Raw genomic sequence first — 21,593 nt, 5'->3', positions numbered from 1 at the left:
CCATGGAGATCTAACCCCTAGTCTCAGAGATCTCCATGGAGATCTTCAGATCATTTCTCTGTTTAGGACAAGGCTTAATCCATGTCTGGGAGCTGGCTGTCAAGAGTCCATTGCCGTTATTCACAGCCTTCGATGTATTAAAATAGTGTGAACATAAGGAGCAACTTGTGTGTGTGTGTCGTCAGATCTGCTGGAGATGTCTCGAGTGATCTCCCAGCAGGCAGGCAGCAGAAAGAGGATACCACATCTTCTACCAGCTGCTGTCTGGACGCATGCCAGAACTCATAGGAAGAAACATGCACATGTATACTAGTACACATGAGAGAGAGACAGAGAGAGAGAGACAGAGAGAGAGATAGAGAGAGAGAAAAGAACAGACTGCGGAGGAGAGAGGCGAGAGAGACACTAGTTACTATCTACCCCTAAGACACCAGTCTCCTGTTCCGTGCCTCCGCAGAGGCCCTGCTGCTGGTCCCAGACCCTAAACAGTATGTGTGGGTGTGTCAGGGCGTCACTGTGGTCGACAACATGGATGATGGCGAAGAACTGATGCTCACCAACGTGAGTCGACTCGTGATCGATTCTGATTCAGGACAGAGTTTTTAGAGTGATGTTAGACATGATCTACCTGTTGGTGTGTGTGTTCTCCAGGAAGCCTTTGACGTGCTGGGCTTCACTCCTGAGGAGAAGATGAGCCTGTACAAACTCACCGGGGGCATCATGCACTTTGGAAACATGAAGTTCAAACAGAAGTCCAGAGAGGAGCAGGCTAGATGTGATTCTACTGAGGGTGTGTAACACACATCCTGACTCACACCCTCCCTCCCTCCCTCCCTCACCCTCCTCCCTACCTCCCTCACATCACTCTCTCTCCCCTCTCCCATCCTCTCTTCCTCTCTCTCCCTCTCTCTATCTCCCTCACTCACTTCACTCTCTCTCCCTCTCTCCCTTTCTCTCTCTCCCTCCCTCTCTCTATTGTCCCACTCACTCACTCACACGTCTCACTCTCCTCTCTCTCCCTCCCCTCTCTATCTCCCTCACTCCCTCACTCTCTCTCCCTTCTCTCTCTCTCTCTCTCTCTCTCTCTCCTCATCTCTCATCTCTCTCTTCTCTCTCTCTCTCTCTATCTCTCTCTCATCTCTCTCTCTCTCTCTTCTCTCTCTCCCTCTCTCTATCTTCACTCACTCTCTCTCCCTCTCTCTCCCCCCTCTCTCCCTCTCTATCTCCTCACTCACTCACTTCTCCTCTCCCTCTCCCTCTCTCCCTCCCTCTCCCTCTCTCTCTCACCCTCCCTCCCTCTCTCACCCTACCTCCCTCTCTCTCCCTCTCTCCCCTCTCTCTCCCTCTGTCTCCCTCTCTCTCCCTCTCTCTCTCACCCTCCCTCCCTCACTCTCTCCCTCTCCCTCTCTCTCCCTCTCTCTCTCTCTCTCTCTCTCCTCCTCTCCTCACCCTCTCTCTCTTCTCTCTCTCTCTCTCTCTCTCTCTCTCTCTCTCTCTCTCTCTCTCTCTCTCTCTCTCTCTCTCTCCCTCCATCTCTCTCTCTCTCTCCCTCCCCTCTCCTCCCTCACTCACTCTCCCTCTCTCTACCTTCTCTCCCTCTCTCTCTCACCCTCCCTCACTCACCTCTCTCTCCTCTCTCTCCGTCTCTCTTCCTCACTTCTCTCACTGTACCTCCCTCTCCCTCTCTCATTGGTTAGAGATTGGGAATGATTCCTACCCTGTCCCCTGATAATTCCTTATGCCTCTTACATAATCTATGTGTGTGTGTCTGCTGGTGTGTGTGTGTCTGCTGGTGTGTGTGTGTCTGCTGGTGTGTGTGTGTCTGCTGGTGTGTGTGTGTCTGCTGGTGTGTGTGTGTCCAGTGGCTGACAAGGTCTCCCACCTCATGGGCATCAACTCTGGGGAGCTCCAGAAAGGCATCACCCCGGCCCAGGGTAAAGGTGGGCAACGAGTTCGTGACCAAAGGTCAGAACCAGGATCAGTGTGTGAACTCCCATCGGAGCGCTGGCCAAGGCTGTATACGACCGCATGTTCAAGTGGATGGTCATCCGCATCAACAAGACTCTGGACACCAAGATGCAGAGGCAGTACTTCATAGGAGTGCTGGACATCGCTGGCTTTGAGATCTTCGAGGTGAACATAAATGGATGTCTGGAAAGATGACGGATGGATGGATGGAGGCATAGTTATGTGGATTGAAGGATGGATAGATATATGGATGGATGGACGGGAAGGAAGGAAGGAAGGAAAGATGAAAAGACTCATTCGTTAAATCGACAAACATAACCGATCATCTAATATCACGTTTCTCTCGGTCATCGCGTCCTCCTCTGGTTCCTCCAGTTCAACAGCTTTGAGCAGCTGTGCATCAACTTCACTAATGAGAAGATGCAGCAGTTCTTCAACCACCACATGTTCGTGCTGGAGCAGGAGGAGTACAAGAAGGAGGGCATCGACTGGGTCTTCATCGACTTCGGTCTGGACCTGCAGGCCTGCATTGAGCTGCTGGAGAAGGTTAAACACACCCTCACACACACACACACACACACGTGCAATAAAACATATTCACATACACACACACACAGCCCTGTGTGGTCACACTATGTGTGTCTCCCTGTCTTCTGCAGCCCATGGGCATCTTCTCCATCCTGGAGGAGCAGTGTGTGTTCCCCAAGGCGACAGAGGCCAGCTTCAAGGCTGCTCTCTACGACAACCACCTGGGCAAGTCCAACAACTTCCTGAAGCCTAAACCAGGGAAGCGAGGAGCGGATGCCCACTTTGAGCTGGTGCACTACGCAGGCAACGTGAGGCTCGCTGCGGGACACCAGGGGAGGGTGACACGAGCACCGTGCAACGGCTCGACTTCTACTTACGTGTTTGTGTGTATGTGTTTGTACATGTGTGTTAGGTGGGCTACAATATCAGCGGCTGGCTGGAGAAGAACAAGGACCCCCTGAACGAGACAGTGGTGGGCCTGTTCCAGAAGTCCTCCATGAACCTGCTGGCTGTGATCTTCAGAGAAGAGGAGAGCGCTGCAGGAACCAAGAAACAGAAGAAGGGATCTGCCTTCCAGACTGTCTCCAACTTCTACAGGGTACACACACACACACACACATCCCCACACACACACACATACACACACACACAGTCACACTGAACCGGCTGTGTGTGTGTGTTTCCTCGCTACAGGAGCAGCTGAACAAGCTGATGAGCACCTTGAGAAGCACGGCTCCTCACTTCGTACGCTGCATCGTACCCAACGAGTACAAACAGTCTGGTCAGCCTCCTCACACTGTGTGTGTGTGTGTGTGTGTGTGTGTGAGAGTGTGTGTGTGTGTGTGTGTGTGTGTGTGTGTGTGTGTGTGTGTGTGAGTGTGTGTGTGTGTGAGTGTGTGTGTGTGTTTGTGTGTGTGTGTGTGTGTGTGTGTGTCCAGGTGTTTTTTCTGTGCAGCTGGTTGTGTATTTGAGTTCTCTGCCTCTTTCTGCTCCAGTGTGTGTGTGTTCTGTCTAAGTCCTCTGCTTTGTCCACTCAGGTGTGTGTGATGCGCACCTGATCCTACACCAACTGGCGTGTAACGGTGTGTTGGAGGGCATCCGTATCTGCAGGAAGGGCTTCCCCAACAGACTACAGTACCCAGAATTCAAACAGAGGTGAGAGACACATTTACAGTACATGCACTGCATCCCTCAATCATTCGTCATCCATTCCCATCCCTGTGATTGGTCAGTGTTTAGATAGCCCTGTGATTGGTCAGTGTTTATACAGCCCTCCGATTGGTCAGTGTTTACACAGACCTGTGATTGGTCAGTGTTTAGACAGCCCTGTGATTGGTCAGTGTTTAGACAGCCGTGTGATTGGTCAGTGTTTACACAGCCCTGTCCAGCCGGTTCTGTTCTCTTCAGAGAAGAGAGACAGGAAGTAAGCATACATGCTGACAGGCTCCTCCTGTTCCTGTGTGGCAGGTATTACATCCTGAACCCCAACGTCATCCCCAAGGGCTTTGTTGATAACAAGAAGGCTTCAGAGCTCATCCTGGGCTCCATCGGCCTGGACGACATGGAGTACCGCATCGGCCACACCAAGGTAGAACCGCAGGAGGACAGCTCAACAACACACACCACACACAGTATGACAGCGCATTGAGGAACTGAGGTATCAACATCTGTACCACACAATCTGTTCCTTCAAAACTTCCACGTTGCATTGACAGTTTCAACATTTATTTATCAGATGCTTTTCATCCAAGCAGCGTAGAAAGATAGCTGCACATGTTCAAGCAGCGTAGAAAGATAGCTGCACATGTTCAAGAACGTTCTCCCTCCCCAGGTGTTCTTCCGCGCGGGGGTTCTGGCCAAGCTGGAGGACCTGCGTGATGAGCGCCTGGCCAAGATCATGACCATGCTGCAGGCTCGCCTGCGGGGGTCACTTATGAGGGCCGAGTTCAAGAAGATGCTGGACAGACGGTCAGTTAACCTTTGACCTCTGGCCCTGACCCATCTCAGCTGCACGCTGGGTGAATGCAGGGTGTTGGTGATCCTAACTCTTGGTGTGTGTGTTGTAGAATCGCACTGATCGCCATCCAGCGCAACGTGAGAAAGTTCCTCCAGCTCCGCTACTGGGGCTGGTGGAAACTCTACACTAAGGTAACCACACACACGCACACACACACGCTTATAGACAGTAATTACTGACTCTCGTTTACTTACCAACACCTCCCTCCCTCCCTCAGGTGAAGCCCCTGCTGAACGTGGCCCGGCAGGAGGATGCCTTCAAGGCCAAGGAGGAGGAGCTGAGGCTGGCGCAGGAGAAGGGCCAGGAGCAGGAGGGCAGGATCAAAGATCTGGAGGAGAAGCTGGCTACCCTGTCTCAAGAGAAGAACGACCTCGCCCTGGCCCTGGCTGCAGTAAGACACACACACACACACACACACACACACATAGACACACACACACACACACACACAGACACACACACACACATAGACACACACACACACACACACATAGACACACAGACACACACACACACACACTCACACCTCCCCACCTCCAGGAGCAGGACAGCGCGGGCGATGCAGAGGAGCGCTGCACCCAGCTGGTGCGGCAGAAGGGCCAGCTGGAGGAGGGGGTGCAGGAGCTGAGGGAGCGTCTGGAGGAGGAGGAGGGGAACGCGGCTGGCCTGGCGGCCCAGAGGAGGCAGCTGGAGGGGGAGGTGACCGAGCTGAAGAGGGACCTGGAGGCCCTGGAGTCCACGCTGGCCAAGAACGAGAAGGAGAAACAGGTACAGGGAGAGGAGACTGAGGTGTGGAGGACAGAGCGCAGGGGAGAGGAGAAAGATGAGGAAAAGGGAGAGAAAATTGTTTTATGTTTTAATTGTGGTTGAAACTGTTGTTTAAATGTTTAACTCAGGCCAAATGTGTGCATTGTAGTCTCTGGACTCGAAGGTGCGGTCTCTGATAACAGAACTGGGACAGAAAGAAGACCTTGTTGCCAGGCTCCAGAAGGAGAAGAGAGCCCTGGAGGAACTGCAACAGGTGAGAAGGACTCAACCACACTGACAATACGCTTTCACTGGCTGTAAAACCAACGCCTTCTAATACCTTCTCACTCCTGATTGGTTGTTGTAGAAAACTCTGGATGACCTCCAATCAGAGGAAGACAAAGTCAACCATCTGACCAAGACCAACAGCAAGCTCACCACACAAGTGCACGAGGTGATCATGCACACAAACCTTCTCATCCACACCCGGATCCAGAGGGGTTATACTGGATGATTGTTCCATCACAACATGCAAATAGTGTCTGTGTGTGTGTGTGTGTGTGTGTGTGTGTGTGTGTAGCTGGAGGACACCTGGGAGCAGGAGAAGAGGATCAGGGCGGAGGTGGAGAAGGCGAGGAGGAAGGCAGAGGGTGATCTGAAGATGACCTTGGAAAACCTCAATGAGATGGAGAGAGCTAAGCTCGACCTGGAGGAGGTCATCAAGAAGTCAGTCTGCCTTCCACACTCACACACACACACACAGATGCACACACACACACGCATGTAGGCATGCACACACACACACACACACACACCTCTGAGGCCTGTGCTGTTGTCCCTGCAGGAGAGACTTTGAGCTGAACAACATGAACTCCAAGCTGGAGGATGAGCTGTCACTCAGTACCATGCTGGGGAGGAAACTGAAGGAGCATCAGGTGAGGAGGGGGGATGAGGAGAGGAGGAGGGGAGGAGGGGAGGGGAGGAGGGGAGGAGGAGAGGAGAGGAGGGGAGGAGGAGAGGGGAGGAGGAGGGGAGGGGAGGAGGAGAGGAGGGGAGGAGGAGGATAAGAGGAGAGGGGGGTTGAGGAGAGGAGAGGAGGGGGGAGTGGAGGGGTGAGGTGAGAGAGGGAGGATTCTCAGATCCGTAAATTATCATAAAGAATACATCTGTATGGATCTCCTATTCTGATGCTGTCTGTCTGCAGGGCCGCATCGAGGAGCTGGAGGAAGAGCTGGAGGCTGAACGAGCCATGAGAGCCAAGGTAAACACACACTACACACACACACTGCTAAACTATACACACACAGACACACACACACACGCAAACAGTCTGGTAAGGTTTTTTCCTGCTCTGTGATAGGTGGAGAAGCAGAGGGCGGAGCTGTCGCGGGATCTTGAGGACCTCAGTGATAGGCTGGAGGAGGCAGGTGGAGCCACGGTCTCCCAGGTAACCCTGTCAATCACCCAGACGGTCTCCCAGGTAACCCTGTCTCCCAGGTAACCCTGTCTGACACGTCAATTACCCAGACGGTCTCCCAGGTAACCCTGTCTGACACGTCAATCACCCAGACAACAGACTGACAGTGAGTGGAGCTCCTAGTCTGAACCCTAACGCTGACCCTTTGACCTCAGATTGAGCAGAACAGGAAGCGCGAGGGCGACCTGGTCAAGCTGAAGCGCGAGCTGGAGGAAGCAGCCCTCCAATCAGAGGCCTCGGCCGCTGCGCTCAGGAAGAAGCATTCTGATTCGTTGGCGGAGCTTGGCGAGCAGCTGGAGAACCTGCAGAGGTTAAGAATAAAACTGGAAAAGGACAAGCAGGGCATGAAGGCTGAGATAGAGGACTTGAACGTCACTGTGGAAACCACTCAGAAGGCTAAGGTATGGAACAGGAGATCTGTTGCACGGATTCACTGTCAATTCTATTCTGGCACTCATATTTAAATGAAAGGGAATAATATGTGTAGGTGGCTAAGAAAAGGTGTCCTGTGTGTGTGTGTGTGTGTGTGTGTGTGTGTGTGTGTGTGTGCAGCTGAACTCTGAAGTCCATGTGAGGAAGCTGGAGGACTCTCTGGCAGAAGCGAATGCTCGTCTGGCTGAACTGGAACGGAACCAGTCTGAGCTGAACACCATCAAGACCCGCCTGTCTGGTAGGAACACACACACACACTCACACAACCACACACACCAACACACTCACACAACCACACACGCACACAAACACAAGCTCACCTCTGTTCTCACCTAGTATAGTACCTAATCTGTCTGAATTGTTACTGTGTGTGGTGTGTGTGTGGTGTGTGTGTGGTGTGTGTGGTGTGTGTGTGGTGTGTGTGTGGTGTGTGTGGTGTGTGGGTGGTGTGTGTGTGGTGTGTGGGTGTAGCGGAGAATGGGGAGATGAGTCGTGAGCTGGAGGAGGCTCAGAGTAAGCTGACCCAGGTGACCAGGCTGAAGGCCTCACTCACCACTCAGACTGACGAGCTGAAGAGACAGGTGGACGAGGAGAGCAAGGTACCTACACACACACCTACACACACACCACACACTCCTACACACACACCACACACACCTACACACACACCACACACTCCTACACACACACCACACACACCTACACACACACCACACACACCTACACACACACCACACACTCCTACACACACACCTACACACACACCTACACACACACCACACACTCCTACACACACACCACACACACCTACACACACACCACACACTCCTACACACACACCACACACACCTACACACACACCACACACACCTACACACACACCACACACTCCTACACACACACCACACACTCCTACACACACACCACACACACCTACACACACACCACACACTCCTACACACACACCACACACTCCTACACACACACCACACACACCTACACACACACCACACACTCCTACACACACACCACACACACCTACACACACACCACACACTCATACACACACACCACACACACCTACACACACACCACACACACCTACACACACACCTACACACACACCACACACTCCTACACACACACCACACACTCCTACACACACACCACACACACCTACACACACACCACACACACCTACACACACACCACACACTCCTACACACACACCACACACACCTACACACACACCACACACACCTACACACACACCACACACACCTACACACACACCACACACTCCTACACACACACCACACACACCTACACACACACCACACACACCTACACACACACCACACACTCCTACACACACACCACACACACCTACACACACACCACACACACCTACACACACACCACACACTCCTACACACACACCACACACACCTACACACACACCACACACACCTACACACACACCTACACACACACCACACACTCCTACACACACACCACACACACCTACACACACACCACACACACCTACACACACCTACACACACACCACACACACCTACACACACACCACACACTCCTACACACACACCACACACACCTACACACACACCACACACACACCTACACACACACCACACACTCCTACACACACACCACACACTCCTACACACACACCACACACACCTACACACACACCACACACACCTACACACACACCACACACTCCTACACACACACCACACACTCCTACACACACACCACACACTCCTACACACACACCACACACACCTACACACACACCACACACTCCTACACACACACCACACACACCTACACACACACCACACACACCTACACACACACCACACACTCCTACACACACACCACACACACCTACACACACACCACACACACCTACACACACACCACACACTCCTACACACACACCACACACACCTACACACACACCACACACACCTACACACACACCTACACACACACCACACACTCCTACACACACACCACACACACCTACACACACACCACACACACCTACACACACACCACACACTCCTACACACACACCACACACACCTACACACACACCACACACACCTACACACACACCTACACACACACCACACACTCCTACACACACACCACACACTCCTACACACACACCACACACACCTACACACACACCACACACACCTACACACACACCACACACTCCTACACACACACCACACACTCCTACACACACACCACACACTCCTACACACACACCACACACACCTACACACACACCACACACACCTACACACACACCACACACTCCTACACACACACCACACACTCCTACACACACACCACACACTCCTACACACACAGGACCTCAAATAACCCTCCTCCTGCCCCTCCTCCTCCTCCCAGGCGCGTAACACGGCGGTGGTAGGTCTGGCGAACGCCCGGCACGACCTGGCCCTCCTGAAGGAGCAGCTGGAGGAGGAGTCAGAGGGCCGGGTGGAGATGCAGCGCCTCGTCTCCAAGCTCAACTCTGATGTCACTTCCTGGAGGACCAAGTACGAGACGGACGCCATCCACCGCACTGAGGAGCTGGAGGAGACCAAGTACGTACTGTCCTCCATCTATCATCCATCCACCCATCCTCCATCTATCATCCATCCACCCATCCTCCATCTATCATCCATCCACCCATCCTCCATCTATCATCCATCCACCCATCCTCCATCTATCATCCACTCATCATTTCCCCTCTCTCCCTCTCCTACTCCTCCCTCCTCCTCTCCTCCCTCCTCCCTCCTCCCTCCTCCTCTCCTACTCCTCCCTCCTCCTCTCCTCCTCCTCCCTCCTCCCTCCTCTCTCCTCCCTCCCCAGGCGTAAGCTGGCAGTGCGTCTGCAGGAGGCTGAGGAGGCAGCAGAGTGTGCCCAGGCCAGAGCTGCCAGCCTGGAGAAGGTGAAGCAGAGGCTGCAGGGGGAGGTGGAGGACCTCACCATCGACCTGGAGAAGGTACACACACACACACACACACACACACTCACACACACACACACACACACACACACACACACTCACACACACATACAGTTATACATGCCTGACACTCGGGCTCCCTCCCGGTGTCCAGTCCAACGCAGCAGCGGCTGCTCTGGATAAGAAGCAGCGCTCGTTCGACAAGCTGGCGGCGGAGTGGAGCCAGAGGAACGAGGAGCTGCAGGTGGAGCTGGACAGCAGCCAGAAGGAGAGCAGGTCCTACATGACGGAGCTCTACAAGCTGAGGACCGCCTACGAGGAGACCCAGGACCACCTGGAGACCGTCCGCAAGGACAACAAGACCCTGTCAGGTTAGACACACACACACACACTACCAGGACCACAAGACCCTGTCAGGTTAGACACTCACTCACTCACACACACACACACACACACACACAAACACACTACCAGGACCACAAGACCCTGTCAGGTCAGACACACACACACACATGTTGCAGTGTGTCATGTTCCCTGGTTCCTCAGAGGAGATCAAGGAGCTGGTGGATCAGCTGGGAGAGGGCGGGCGCAGCGTTCACGAGCTGCAGAAGAGCCGGAAGAAGCTGGAGGTGGAGAAGGAGGAGCTGCAGCAGGCCCTGGAGGAGACGGAGGCTGCCCTGGAGGTCAGAGGTCACGCTGCTACTGCCTCACTGCTGCTCTGTCACCCCATGAAGCACTCAGCCCCAGCAGGACGTGTGTGTGTGTGTGTGTGTGCGCAGGTGGAGGAAGGGAAGCTGGTGCGAGTGCAGCTGGAGCTGGCTCAGGTCAAGGCCGACATTGACCGTAGGATCCACGAGAAGGAGGAGGAGTTTGAGGTCACCAGGTAAACATTACACACACACACACACATTCATCCACACAACACACACAGGTGGTGTGCTTTAGTAGATGTTAAACCCCCAACCCCAAAAAATCTACCCTTAAAAAAAAAAATCATTTTTGTAAAAACCTTTTTAACCTTTCAAAACTCTTTTTGCGAAACTTTTTAGGGAAAATATTTTTTCAACCTTTAGAAACGTTTTTTCAAAAATATTTTTTCCCCAAAAATGATGTTATGGATGAGAGAGAGTTAACGATGTCGACATGACTTGACTATGAGTTAACGCTCCTTGTGTGTGTGTGTGTGTGTGTGTGCGCAGGAAGAACCACGCGCGTGCAGTGGAGTCGCTGCAGGCCACCCTGGAGGCGGAGACAAAGGGGCGGGCGGAGGCCCTGAGGATGAAGAAGAAGATGGAGGGAGACTTGAACGAGATGGAGATCCAGCTGGAACACGCCAACAGGAACAACGTGGAGCTGGTCAAGACCCTCAAGAAGCTGCAGCAGCAGATCAAAGTGAGACACACACTTATACACACACACTTATACACACACACACTTATATATTTACAGACACTTACATACCCCTCCTCCCCGATTCATTCAAATGTATCTTATTATTCCCATCCCTCCTCCCTCCCTCCTCCGCCCTCCTCGCCCAGGACCTGCAGGTGCAGATGGATGAGGACGGCCGTCAGCACGAGGCGCTGCGGGAGCAGTACTGCCTGCAGGAGCGCCGCCTGTCCCTGCTGCACGGGGAGCTGGAGGAGGCTCGCGCCGGGCTGGAGGCCTCGGAGCGCGCTCGCAAGCTCATCGAGCAGGACCTGGTGGAGACCTCAGAGAGGCTCAACGAGCTCATCGTGCAGGTAGAGACACACACTCACACACACACACCCTCACCTACACACACTCCCTCACACACACCTGATCACGTTTGTGCGCCTCTGCCCTCAGAATCAGAGTCTGACAGTGATCAGGAGGAAGATGGAGGCAGAGCTAACTCGGCTCTGTAACGAGAACGAGGAGCTGATCTCTGAGTTCCGCTCGGCTGACGAGAGAGCCAAGAAGGCTGTGATCGATGTAAGAGCCCTGCACCACTACAAAACAACATGTTCTTGTTTGACAATGTATTACACCTGTGTGTGTGTGTCTCTGTGTGTGTGTGTGTGTGTGTCTCTGTGTGTGTGTGTGTGTGTCTCCAGGCCACACGGATGTGTGAGGAGTTGCGTCAGGAGCAGGGCCGCAGCGCTCACCTGGAGAAGGTGAAGAAGAACCAGGAGCAGAACCTGCGGGAGCTCACCCTGAGGCTGGAGGAGGCAGAGCAGCAGGCGCTCAAGGCTGGCAAACGCACCATCCAGAAACTGGAGGCCAGGGTGAGGCCCACACACACACACACACACACACACACACACACCTGGGTATAGCTCAGTGCTAGAGCATTTCACAGCAGGTTAAGAGGTTAAAGGTTAAGAGGTCACTTAAAAGCAACATATTTTTTTTAAATCATTATTACACACACTCACTCACACTGTCACACACGTACGCAGTGGGGTGAGTGTGTGACACCCTGTGTGACAGCATGTGTGACAGTGTGTGACACCATGTGTGACAGTGTGTGACAGCATGTGTTGTGTGCAGGTCAGGGAATGTGAGGGAGAGCTGGACCAGGAACAGAAGCGTCACGTGGAGACAGTGAAGGTGCTGCGGAAAGGAGAACGCCGTCTGAAGGAGCTGGTCTTCCAGACTGATGAGGACCACAAGACCAACCAACGCATGCAGGAGCTGGTGGAGAAGCTGCAGAACAAACTCAAGTCCTACAAGCGGCAGATCGAGGAGTCGGTGAGTGATGGTGGTGATGATGGTGATGATGGTGGTGGTGGTGGTGATGGTGGTGATGATGATGATGGTGGTGATGATGATGATGATGGGGGTGGTGATGGTGGTGATGATGATGGTGGTGATGATGATGATGGGGGTGGTGATGATGATGGGGGTGATGATGGTGGTGGTGATGGTGGTGGTGGTGATGATGGTGGTAGGGGTGGTAGGGGTGATGGTGGTAAGAGAGACCTAGCCAACAGGGAAGTACGTGTTATTCATTGTACTGAAAAGTTGAACGTGTGTGTGTGTGTGTGCAGGAGGAACAGGCCAACTCCAGCCTGTCTAAGTACAGGAAGACGGTGCATGAGCTGGACGACGCAGAGGAACGCGCCGGGAACGCAGAGATGGCCCTCAACAAGCTGCGCACCCGCAACCGAGCCTCGGCCGGGAAGGGCTTCACCTCGGTGGAGATCGTCCAGGTCACCAAGCCTGCCAAGGGAGGACAGGAGGAGTAGGCTCCTGAACACACACACACACACCAATACCACAGGTCAGATCTCTCTCTCACTCACACACACACATCTCACAGGATCCCATCCTCACAGTAACAACTGACTACGCAAGAGACTGAGTGTGTCTCTGTGCCCCTGCAGAGTGACACACACCCAGCCCTCCTCACGTGGATGTCCAGGCGCAGCAGCCATCCCACCATGCAGCAGCCATCCCACCATGCAGCAGCCATCCCACCATGCAGCAGCCATCCCACCATGCAGCAGCCATCCCACCATGCAGCAGCCATCCCACCATGCAGCAGCCATCCCACCCAGGAAGTCTTACGACCACCGCCAGTCTTAAACATCACTGATAGTCTTAATGTCAGAGAATGTGCATGTGTTTCTATGTATCCACTCTTAAGGTGATGCTATAGATCTGTCTGTGTTTATGTATACGTGAGTGTGTGAGTGTGTGTGTGCGTGAGAGTGTGTGTCCTGGTGCCTCCACTAGAGGGGAGCGGGTAAAGCTGTGTTCTCACGTCAACGACAGAGAACCCACCTGTGTGTGTCACTACTGTGTGTGTAACACTATGTGTGTGTGTACTGGCCTGCTGCTAAGTCTTAATAAACCACAAGCAAGTTAGTGAGTCTCTTGTACCTTCTTCTGAACAAGCCTCCCTCCTCCACACACAAGTCCCCCATCCTGAGGTGAACCTCTCATCTGTTCATCACAGTGCCTCCTCAGCACACACAAATCACACACACATCACACGGCGAACGAGGAACTGAAGACTGCGAATAGGGAGACAGACATCAACATGGATTTTATTTTCATTTAGTTTCAGATGAACGTTTCACATTTTATACAAAATCATTAGAAAACATCTGACAGTCCAGCCCCTCCTCCGTCCACAGCTCTTCCCACACTAAAGGATCATGGGTAATGATCATGCACCTGGCTGGTTCTCCAGTGCCCCTACCTGAGCGGCCAACCAAACTCTAACCCTGGGTTAACTGTCCACCCGCTGGAACAGGCCCAACCACACCAACCCAGAGTTTCTAAAAACGTTGAAATCACAGTCAGGCATGTCCTGACAAGACCGTCAGTGATGCGTTATTTTGTCAAATCTAGTAGACAAGAAAGAGAGAATGATGTGGGAGAACATCCCAGCTCTGCAGCAGAAACCTGCCCAGCTCTCTGACTCCCATCCTGGGATGTGTTTGAGCTAAGTACCACATTGGAACACCATGCATTTTACTCACGCATGACATGTCAAGTGGGTTGGTTAAGTAGATTAAAATCAGTAATATCAGAGTTAAATCAACCAATGACGGCAGGGCTTAGAGGGAGAGGGGCACACCCACTGAGCCTCTATCTGATTGGGTAAAGGGAGCAAGGAATAAGCGTATGTGAACGTTGCTAATGTACAAGCCCAGAAACTGTCACTTCAGCTGACACGCATACGAAAGTGCATACACACACCTCACATGAAGGAAAGACAGGGTGTGTGTGTGTGTGTGTAACGCTACCAAGGACACACAATGTATTAAAACAAACATCTGAAAAAACACAAACTGCTTTATTGAAGCCATGAGGGGAAGGAGGGGATGTAACTATGACGATGAGCAGAGAGGCACTTACATCACTTTCATGAAACAGTGTGTGTCGCATGTTTGCACGTGTGTGTGTGTGTCTTTAAGTGTTAAGTGAACACAGCACTGTGCTTCCGACGTGAGGTCCAACTCACAGACACACACACACGCACGCTGCAGAGCGTTTTCATGGGGCATGTGTTCTAGCGGTCTACTGTTGGCACATGGACATGCAAAGCTACAGACACACCTGCACAGGTGGGATGGGGCGAGCGGGAGAGCAGGGAGAGAGGGGGGTGGAGAGAGAGAGAAGTGTATACGCACAGACAGACAGACTCTAGAATGCCCCATCTTTAACCCCCCCACCCCCTTTGTGTCACATGTTTATAGCAGCACCAGAGGAGCCCTCTGATTGGATGCTGAGGCCGTCCATCAGTCGGTCTCCAGGATTAGTGGCGGCTGCTCGTTCTCCTCGTCCAATCGCAGGTCGTTGAGGTCGTCATCTAGCCCCGCCCCTCCCACTGCTCCCTGCTCCTCACAGTAACCTAAGAGGTCAGAGGTGAAAGATTAACTCCTCCCACAAGCAGAGGTCAACTTAACTTTATACTGACCATTAAAAATCCTTCCATAAGTTACAGCATGGCTGTAGGTCTATGACAGGGATCCTACCTTTAGTTACAGCATTGCTGTAGGTCTGAGCCACTAGCGGGCGGTCATGTGACCCCTGCTCCAGGATCTCATTGGGTGCTTCAGTGCTGCCGTCTAGTCTGAGGACAGACACACAATTGGAAGAGATGAGAGCTGGGAGAGTCTGTTAAACATCACCCTGTGTGTGAGAGAGAGAGTGAGAGAGGTGTGTGTGAGAGAGAGAGAGAGAGAGAGTGAGTGAGTGAGGTGTGTGAGAGAGAGAGAGTGAGGTGTGTGTGTGTGTGTGTGTGAGAGAGTGAGGTGTGTGTGTGTGAGAGAGAGAGAGTGAGGTGTGTGTGTGTGTGTGTGTGAGAGAGTGAGGTGTGTGTGTGTGAGAGAGAGAGAGTGAGGTGTGTGTGTGAGAGAGTGAGTGAGTGAGGTGTGTGTGAGAGAGAGTGAGTGAGGTGTGTGTGTATGTGTGTGTGAGAGAGTGAGGTGTGTGTGTGTGAGAGAGAGAGAGTGAGGTGTGTGTGTGTGTGTGTGAGAGAGAGAGTGAGGTGTGTGTGTGTGTGTGAGGTGTGTGTGAGAGAGAGAGTGAGGTGTGTGTGTGAGAGAGAGTGAGGTGTGTGTGAGAGAGAGAGAGAGAGGTGTGTGTGTGTGAGAGAGAGTGAGGTGTGTGTGAGAGAGAGTGAGTGAGGTGTGTGTGTGTGTGTGAGAGAGAGAGTGAGGTGTGTGTGTGTGTGTGTGTGTGAGAGAGAGAGAGTGAGGTGTGTGTGTGTGTGTGTGTGAGAGAGTGAGGTGTGTGTGTGTGTGTGAGAGAGAGTGAGGTGTGTGTGTGTGTGTGTGAGAGAGAGAGTGAGGTGTGTGTGTGTGTGTGAGAGAGTGAGGTGTGTGTGTGTGAGAGAGGTGTGTGTGTGTGTGAGAGAGAGAGAGTGAGGTGTGTGTGTGTGTGTGTGAGGTGTGTGTGTGTGTGAGAGAGAGTGAGTGAGGTGTGTGTGAGAGAGAGAGTGAGGTGTGTGTGTGTGTGTGTGAGAGAGAGAGAGTGAGGTGTGTGTGTGAGAGAGAGAGTGAGGTGTGTGTGTGAGAGAGTGAGGTGTGTGTGTGTGTGTGTGAGAGAGAGTGAGTGAGGTGTGTGTGAGAGAGAGAGAGTGAGGTGTGTGTGTGTGTGTGTGTGAGGGAGAGTGAGGTGTGTGTGTGTCTGTGAGAGAGAGAGTGAGGTGTGTGTGTGTCTGTGAGAGAGAGAGTGAGGTGTGTGTGTGAGAGAGAGAGAGTGAGTGAGGTGTGTGTGAGAGAGAGTGAGGTGTGTGTGTGTGTGTGTGTGTGAGAGAGAGAGAGAGTGAGGTGTGTGTGTTACCTGTGCTGTTTCATGAGTGTGCACTCCCCTCCCTCTTGAGGGTCCAGGTTGTACAGGTACAGGTATCCATCAGCAGCTGCCACCAGCAGGCGTGGAACCTTCTGGATCCTGGAACAGTTTAGAACGAGAACATGAGAGTAAACACACAAACTAGAGCAGTGAGGAGTAAAGAGTCTTAGTCACTCTTAACTCACACTGGTGGTGCGTCCAGTGTGTGTGTGCAGTACATGTGTGTGTGCAGTACATGTGTGTGTGCAGTACACGTGTGTGTGCAGTACACGTGTGTGTGCAGTACACGTGTGTGTGCAGTACACGTGTGTGTGCAGTACACGTGTGTGTGCTTACACTGCCAGGGCACAGATGTTCTTGTGTCCAGAGAAGGGAAGTCTGACAGTGGCGAAGGCTCGCCCCTGGGTGAACATCTCCGTGACCTGGGTGGGCAGGTAGGTGGTGGATGCCATCAGTACTTTCCCCAGGTACCCCCCCCATGTGGTGGGCTCCTCCGCCGGCCTGCTTGACACACACAGGCACGCACAGGCACGCACAGGCACGCACAGGCACGCACAGGCACGCACAGGCACGCACAGGCACACACACAGAAAGCATGACAGTTAGGAGGAACAGGGAAAATCACAGTATTATATGAGCTACTGATGTTTCTACGTCTCCAGTCATCCCGGCCCGCCTGTCTTACTTCTCCTTCTGCGTCTCCAGTTTGAAGATGTGGACCGTCTCTGTGTTGCTGGAGGCTGACAGGTACAAGCTCTCCATGCTGAACGCCAGCGAGCAGATACTCACACACCTGCACACACACCAAGAACGTCAGAAACACACCAAACACACGCATAACTTGATAAAAATCATTATAAAAAAAAAAAACGTTTAAAGAACAAAAAGTTAAAATATATATTTTTTGAAAGAAAAAAAAACGTAACAAATACGTTTGCATCATTGATGAGTGCTTGATGTTTACTCTACTGTACTCTTCTCTGCTTTAATCTACTCTGTTTTAGGCTTCTCTGTTCTCTCCTCTCACTGTGTGTGAAAACAAAGGTTTCAAAACCCCCCCCCAAAAAATTCACAAAATATTTTCTGAAAAAACAGGTTGACTGTACCTACATGATGGATGCTATAACAACATTGAAGTACAGTGACAGTTATTTTGCTGCTCAACGACGAACTGTCAAAGTAGCAGAAAGTGACACACTGACCTGACCCACATGAACAGCAGTAGTCCAGTAAAGAAGTAAATGAAACATTACCTCTTGACTCCTCGACGAAACTCGAACAGCTTCTGTCCCTCTGGGATAGAGAACACACGGATGACTGTGCCCTGGGGAAGAGAGGGGGGCGTCACACACTGGCTGACAGCCACACGGCTCTGGGTGGGAGGTGTGACAGTGTTATGTGTCTTACCTTCTCCGAGGCTGTGGCCAGTTTGGTTCCACTAGCATCAAATGCTAGTGCTGCTAAAGGACTGTCGTGGGCAGGGATCATGTTGGCCGCTCTCTGGAGAGAAACACACACACACACACACACATGAGAGTCTACACGCACATGAGAGACTATACACCAAAACATGAAACCACACTTCCGTCAGTCTGTTTCAGCAGCAATCCAGAGTGAGTGAGAGAATGTTTCTGTGTGTGTGTGTGTATATATGCATGTGTGTGTGTGTACGTGTGTGTGTGTGTATATATGCATGTGTGTGTGTGTACGTGTGTGTGTGTGTGTGTGTATATATGCATGTGTGTGTGTGTGTATATATACGCGTGTGTGTGGTAACCTACCAGATTGACAGTGTCAAACACTTGGACCTCTCCTATCGTAGCACTGCCTGGGTATGCCAAGTAACAGTTATCATTACTGATAGACAGAGCACACAGACCTGGGGGGAGAGCACACACACACACACACACAGTCAGCTAGAGGACTAACATGATGTGCATGTGAGCGTCTGTGTTCAGGGTTGGTGTCAGGGTCAGGGGGGGGCGAGTCGTACCTGAGGGGTTTGGTGGCGTCTCTCTGATAGTGTGCAGGACCTTCATGTCTCGGATGTTGTGGATGTACAGAGACTCCTCCAAACATACTATCAGCCTCTACACACACACACACACGATGAGTGCGGTCACTGTACAAAGCTTTACAATCTTGAATGAGTGAACAAATGTGTGTATGTGCATATATCACATGCGTGTGTGGGTGTCTACCTGTGTGTATGTGCATATATCACATGCGTGTGTGGGTGTCTACCTGTGTGTATGTGCATATATCACATGCGTGTGTGGGTGTCTACCTGTCTGTATGTGCATATATCACATGCGTGTGTGGGTGTCTACCTGTCTGTATGTGCATATATCACATGCGTGTGTGGGTGTCTACCTGTCTGTATGTGCATATATCACATGCGTGTGTGGGTGTCTACCTGTCTGTATGTGCATATATCACATGCGTGTGTGGGTGTCTACCTGTCTGTATGTGCATATATCCCATGCGTGTGTGGGTGTCTAACCTGTCTGTTGAGTTTGACTGCTAAGATGGTGTTGGAGTAGCTGTAGTTGCAGATCTCTGTTCCCTTCTTGAAGTGGCAGACCTTGAGCTTCCTGGGCGCCTTCAGACTGACGATGGCCACCAGGCTGCTGGAGAACAGGCGCTCCACGATGCACACATCCTCTGTGTCCACTGAGTGGCCCACAAACACGTCAATCAATGTCAGTCTTAGCAGAGGGCGGGCTCTTAACAGAAACAACTGAGAAAATACTATTTTAACCTGCAACCTATTGATCTGCAGTTAAATGGTCTAACCACTAAACTATCCCTACAATCAGGCCATGCTGGAACAAGGCATCGTATTCAGGATACTAAGAATGCTGAATCAGTGACTGGTCTAAGAGCAATAGACATGTTCTTGAGACTGAGGGAGAAAGAGAGAGTGTGTGAGAGAGAGAGAGAGAGAGAGAGAGAGAGAGAGAGAGAGAGAGAGAGAGAGAGAGAGAGAGAGAAAGTTATGTATCAGTAGGGTGGGGCCAGCAGGCTTGGCTGAGTGGTCATTACTGGTCATTACAGACTGTGGTGCTGTAGCCTGTCAGGCACATCTGTGCTGCAGTGTAAGCATGTCATTTCAGCACCATCATTCCTCACTTTACCAATTACCAAATGTTACCAAATGCTTATCAATAAGTAGGAGGGACAGTCCCATTCACAAGCATCCTATAATGACAGGACAAACCCCACTATTTAGTATTCATGTGAACGAGTACCGGACACTGGGATACTCACTACATTCATATATCTGCTCCAACTTGTCCACAGACGACAGGGAGAAAAACTTGTAGCCTGATTTGGTGCCAACAGCCAGGGACCTAGACAGAGGGATGCAGACACAAACATACTGTACGTTAACATGCATATTTGTACTCACACACACTTTCTGAGAAGACATGCGCAGACGGTTCTGAATAGCGCCACAACAATGCATCTCTCCACAGCTAGCTTATCTGCGACAGGGTGTTCTGCCAAACGGTTTGGTGACGGCGGTCACAAGGCTAGACAGGGATGTGTTGCAATAACTTGGCCGGAGTGGTTGTCAACTAACCAGTAACCAGCACACTGAGATCCAGACATATATTTTTTTTTTTAAACACTCGAATGGATAATTAACGTTGCCGTAAATGTACGGATCTGGCCTTAGTCCCCAAGCCATGGCAGGTGGGAATCAGCATTAGCTAGCCACAGTTTCACTTCCATCAGATTCGTTTGCTCCAAATCAGAAGTTAGCTTGACTTTTGTTAGAAAACATTTGGTGTTATATATTGAAAGACGGCACCCAAAGCTTATGATAACAAACCCCAATTAATTGAGTTAGTTTAGCGAGCTATTGTTTGGAAGATGGATAAAAGCTCGTTGATTTACCAACCGACGGATGTTGTATTGTGCTAGCACTAACTACAGCGTTAGCAAGCTAGCCTACTAGCAGCTAATAGCTGACGACATATTTGACACAATGTTGCTAGCATTAGCAATGCTACGGACCAGCGACTGTAGCTTGCTGGTTTTAATAAGCATGGCTTGTCAGTTATCACGCAACGTTCCGAAGGTTTCCATATTTTAACCCACATACCATCATCGGGACAGCTGGTAAAATCTAAAGCAACACCACCACAATATATAACTAATGTTGTAAGGCCATCAAATCCCCAGCCTCCCTTCCCAGTCCACCCCCGGCCTTCCTTACGTGTTGTCCTGGTTGAAGTTAGCAAAGAGAAGCTGGCTACAGCCAGCTTCCCCGCTCTGACTGGCCAAGTTCATGGACTCGGCACCATCTACATGTAAAGCCGTGGCAGAAATAGCGGCAACAGGGGTAGCTCCCGGACAGTTCAGAAAATGCAGTTAGCTGTGTAGGCTAGCTGGATGCAGCTCTCTGGGTTCCTCTGCTGGTCCTTGTTGTTGTTTTTCACTGTGGCATTTGCTCCTTCTTCCTGCGCATGCTCTTTTGCTGCCGTGTGCGACAGGTTAGGAATTTAAAGAGACAGGCATGTAGGCGAAAGGTTTGATTTTAGTGGCGGAAAAAAGCAAAGCTGTTCGTGGTATTAAGACAATAAGTATCGTACACGTGCACTGTTGTAAGCTCCAACATAAAGTAA

At 51.6% G+C, this 21,593-nt stretch overlaps 2 protein-coding genes across 3 annotated transcripts in view; one reads left to right on the top strand and one right to left on the bottom strand.

Moving 5' to 3' along the window:
* Positions 1–13,989, top strand: part of LOC134039548 (myosin-16-like) — a 16,853-nt gene extending 2,864 nt beyond the window's left edge. The window contains 38 exon segments of the mRNA XM_062485464.1: positions 107–220; positions 222–288; positions 458–561; positions 652–790; positions 1,863–1,924; positions 1,926–1,994; positions 1,996–2,133; positions 2,344–2,514; positions 2,628–2,804; positions 2,909–3,094; positions 3,190–3,277; positions 3,534–3,651; positions 3,964–4,084; positions 4,328–4,464; positions 4,563–4,644; positions 4,731–4,904; positions 5,054–5,281; positions 5,430–5,534; positions 5,628–5,714; positions 5,841–5,986; positions 6,105–6,195; positions 6,465–6,521; positions 6,621–6,707; positions 6,893–7,138; positions 7,290–7,407; positions 7,641–7,768; positions 9,624–9,820; positions 10,089–10,221; positions 10,340–10,556; positions 10,732–10,868; positions 10,965–11,068; positions 11,385–11,577; positions 11,724–11,927; positions 12,016–12,141; positions 12,264–12,434; positions 12,700–12,900; positions 13,200–13,432; positions 13,536–13,989. Coding sequence (XP_062341448.1) covers positions 107–220; positions 222–288; positions 458–561; positions 652–790; positions 1,863–1,924; positions 1,926–1,994; positions 1,996–2,133; positions 2,344–2,514; positions 2,628–2,804; positions 2,909–3,094; positions 3,190–3,277; positions 3,534–3,651; positions 3,964–4,084; positions 4,328–4,464; positions 4,563–4,644; positions 4,731–4,904; positions 5,054–5,281; positions 5,430–5,534; positions 5,628–5,714; positions 5,841–5,986; positions 6,105–6,195; positions 6,465–6,521; positions 6,621–6,707; positions 6,893–7,138; positions 7,290–7,407; positions 7,641–7,768; positions 9,624–9,820; positions 10,089–10,221; positions 10,340–10,556; positions 10,732–10,868; positions 10,965–11,068; positions 11,385–11,577; positions 11,724–11,927; positions 12,016–12,141; positions 12,264–12,434; positions 12,700–12,900; positions 13,200–13,397 — 5,121 coding nt within the window. The 3' untranslated portion in view covers positions 13,398–13,432; positions 13,536–13,989.
* A 948-nt stretch (positions 13,990–14,937) lies between these two features.
* Positions 14,938–21,434, bottom strand: wipi2 (WD repeat domain, phosphoinositide interacting 2). 2 transcript variants are annotated; one of them, XM_062485444.1, is made up of 12 exons: positions 21,185–21,434; positions 20,230–20,312; positions 19,463–19,632; positions 18,953–19,049; positions 18,741–18,838; positions 18,367–18,459; positions 18,213–18,283; positions 17,645–17,752; positions 17,296–17,463; positions 16,951–17,058; positions 15,639–15,736; positions 14,938–15,514 (listed from the first exon to the last, which is right to left on the bottom strand). In XM_062485444.1, exons 1-12 carry the CDS (start codon positions 21,256–21,258, stop codon positions 15,402–15,404), a joined length of 1,281 nt encoding a protein of 426 aa, XP_062341428.1. In that variant the 5' UTR covers positions 21,259–21,434; the 3' UTR covers positions 14,938–15,401. The 2 variants fall into 2 exon arrangements, with proteins under 2 accessions (XP_062341428.1, XP_062341436.1); XM_062485452.1 differs by having other exon boundaries at positions 17,296–17,460.
* Positions 21,435–21,593: the final 159 nt, after the last annotated feature.

The sequence above is a fragment of the Osmerus eperlanus genome, chromosome 2 (genome assembly GCF_963692335.1).
Source record: "Osmerus eperlanus chromosome 2, fOsmEpe2.1, whole genome shotgun sequence".
NCBI classification, from domain to species: domain Eukaryota; kingdom Metazoa; phylum Chordata; class Actinopteri; order Osmeriformes; family Osmeridae; genus Osmerus; species Osmerus eperlanus.
This window is presented reverse-complemented; position numbering and strand designations above follow the sequence as displayed.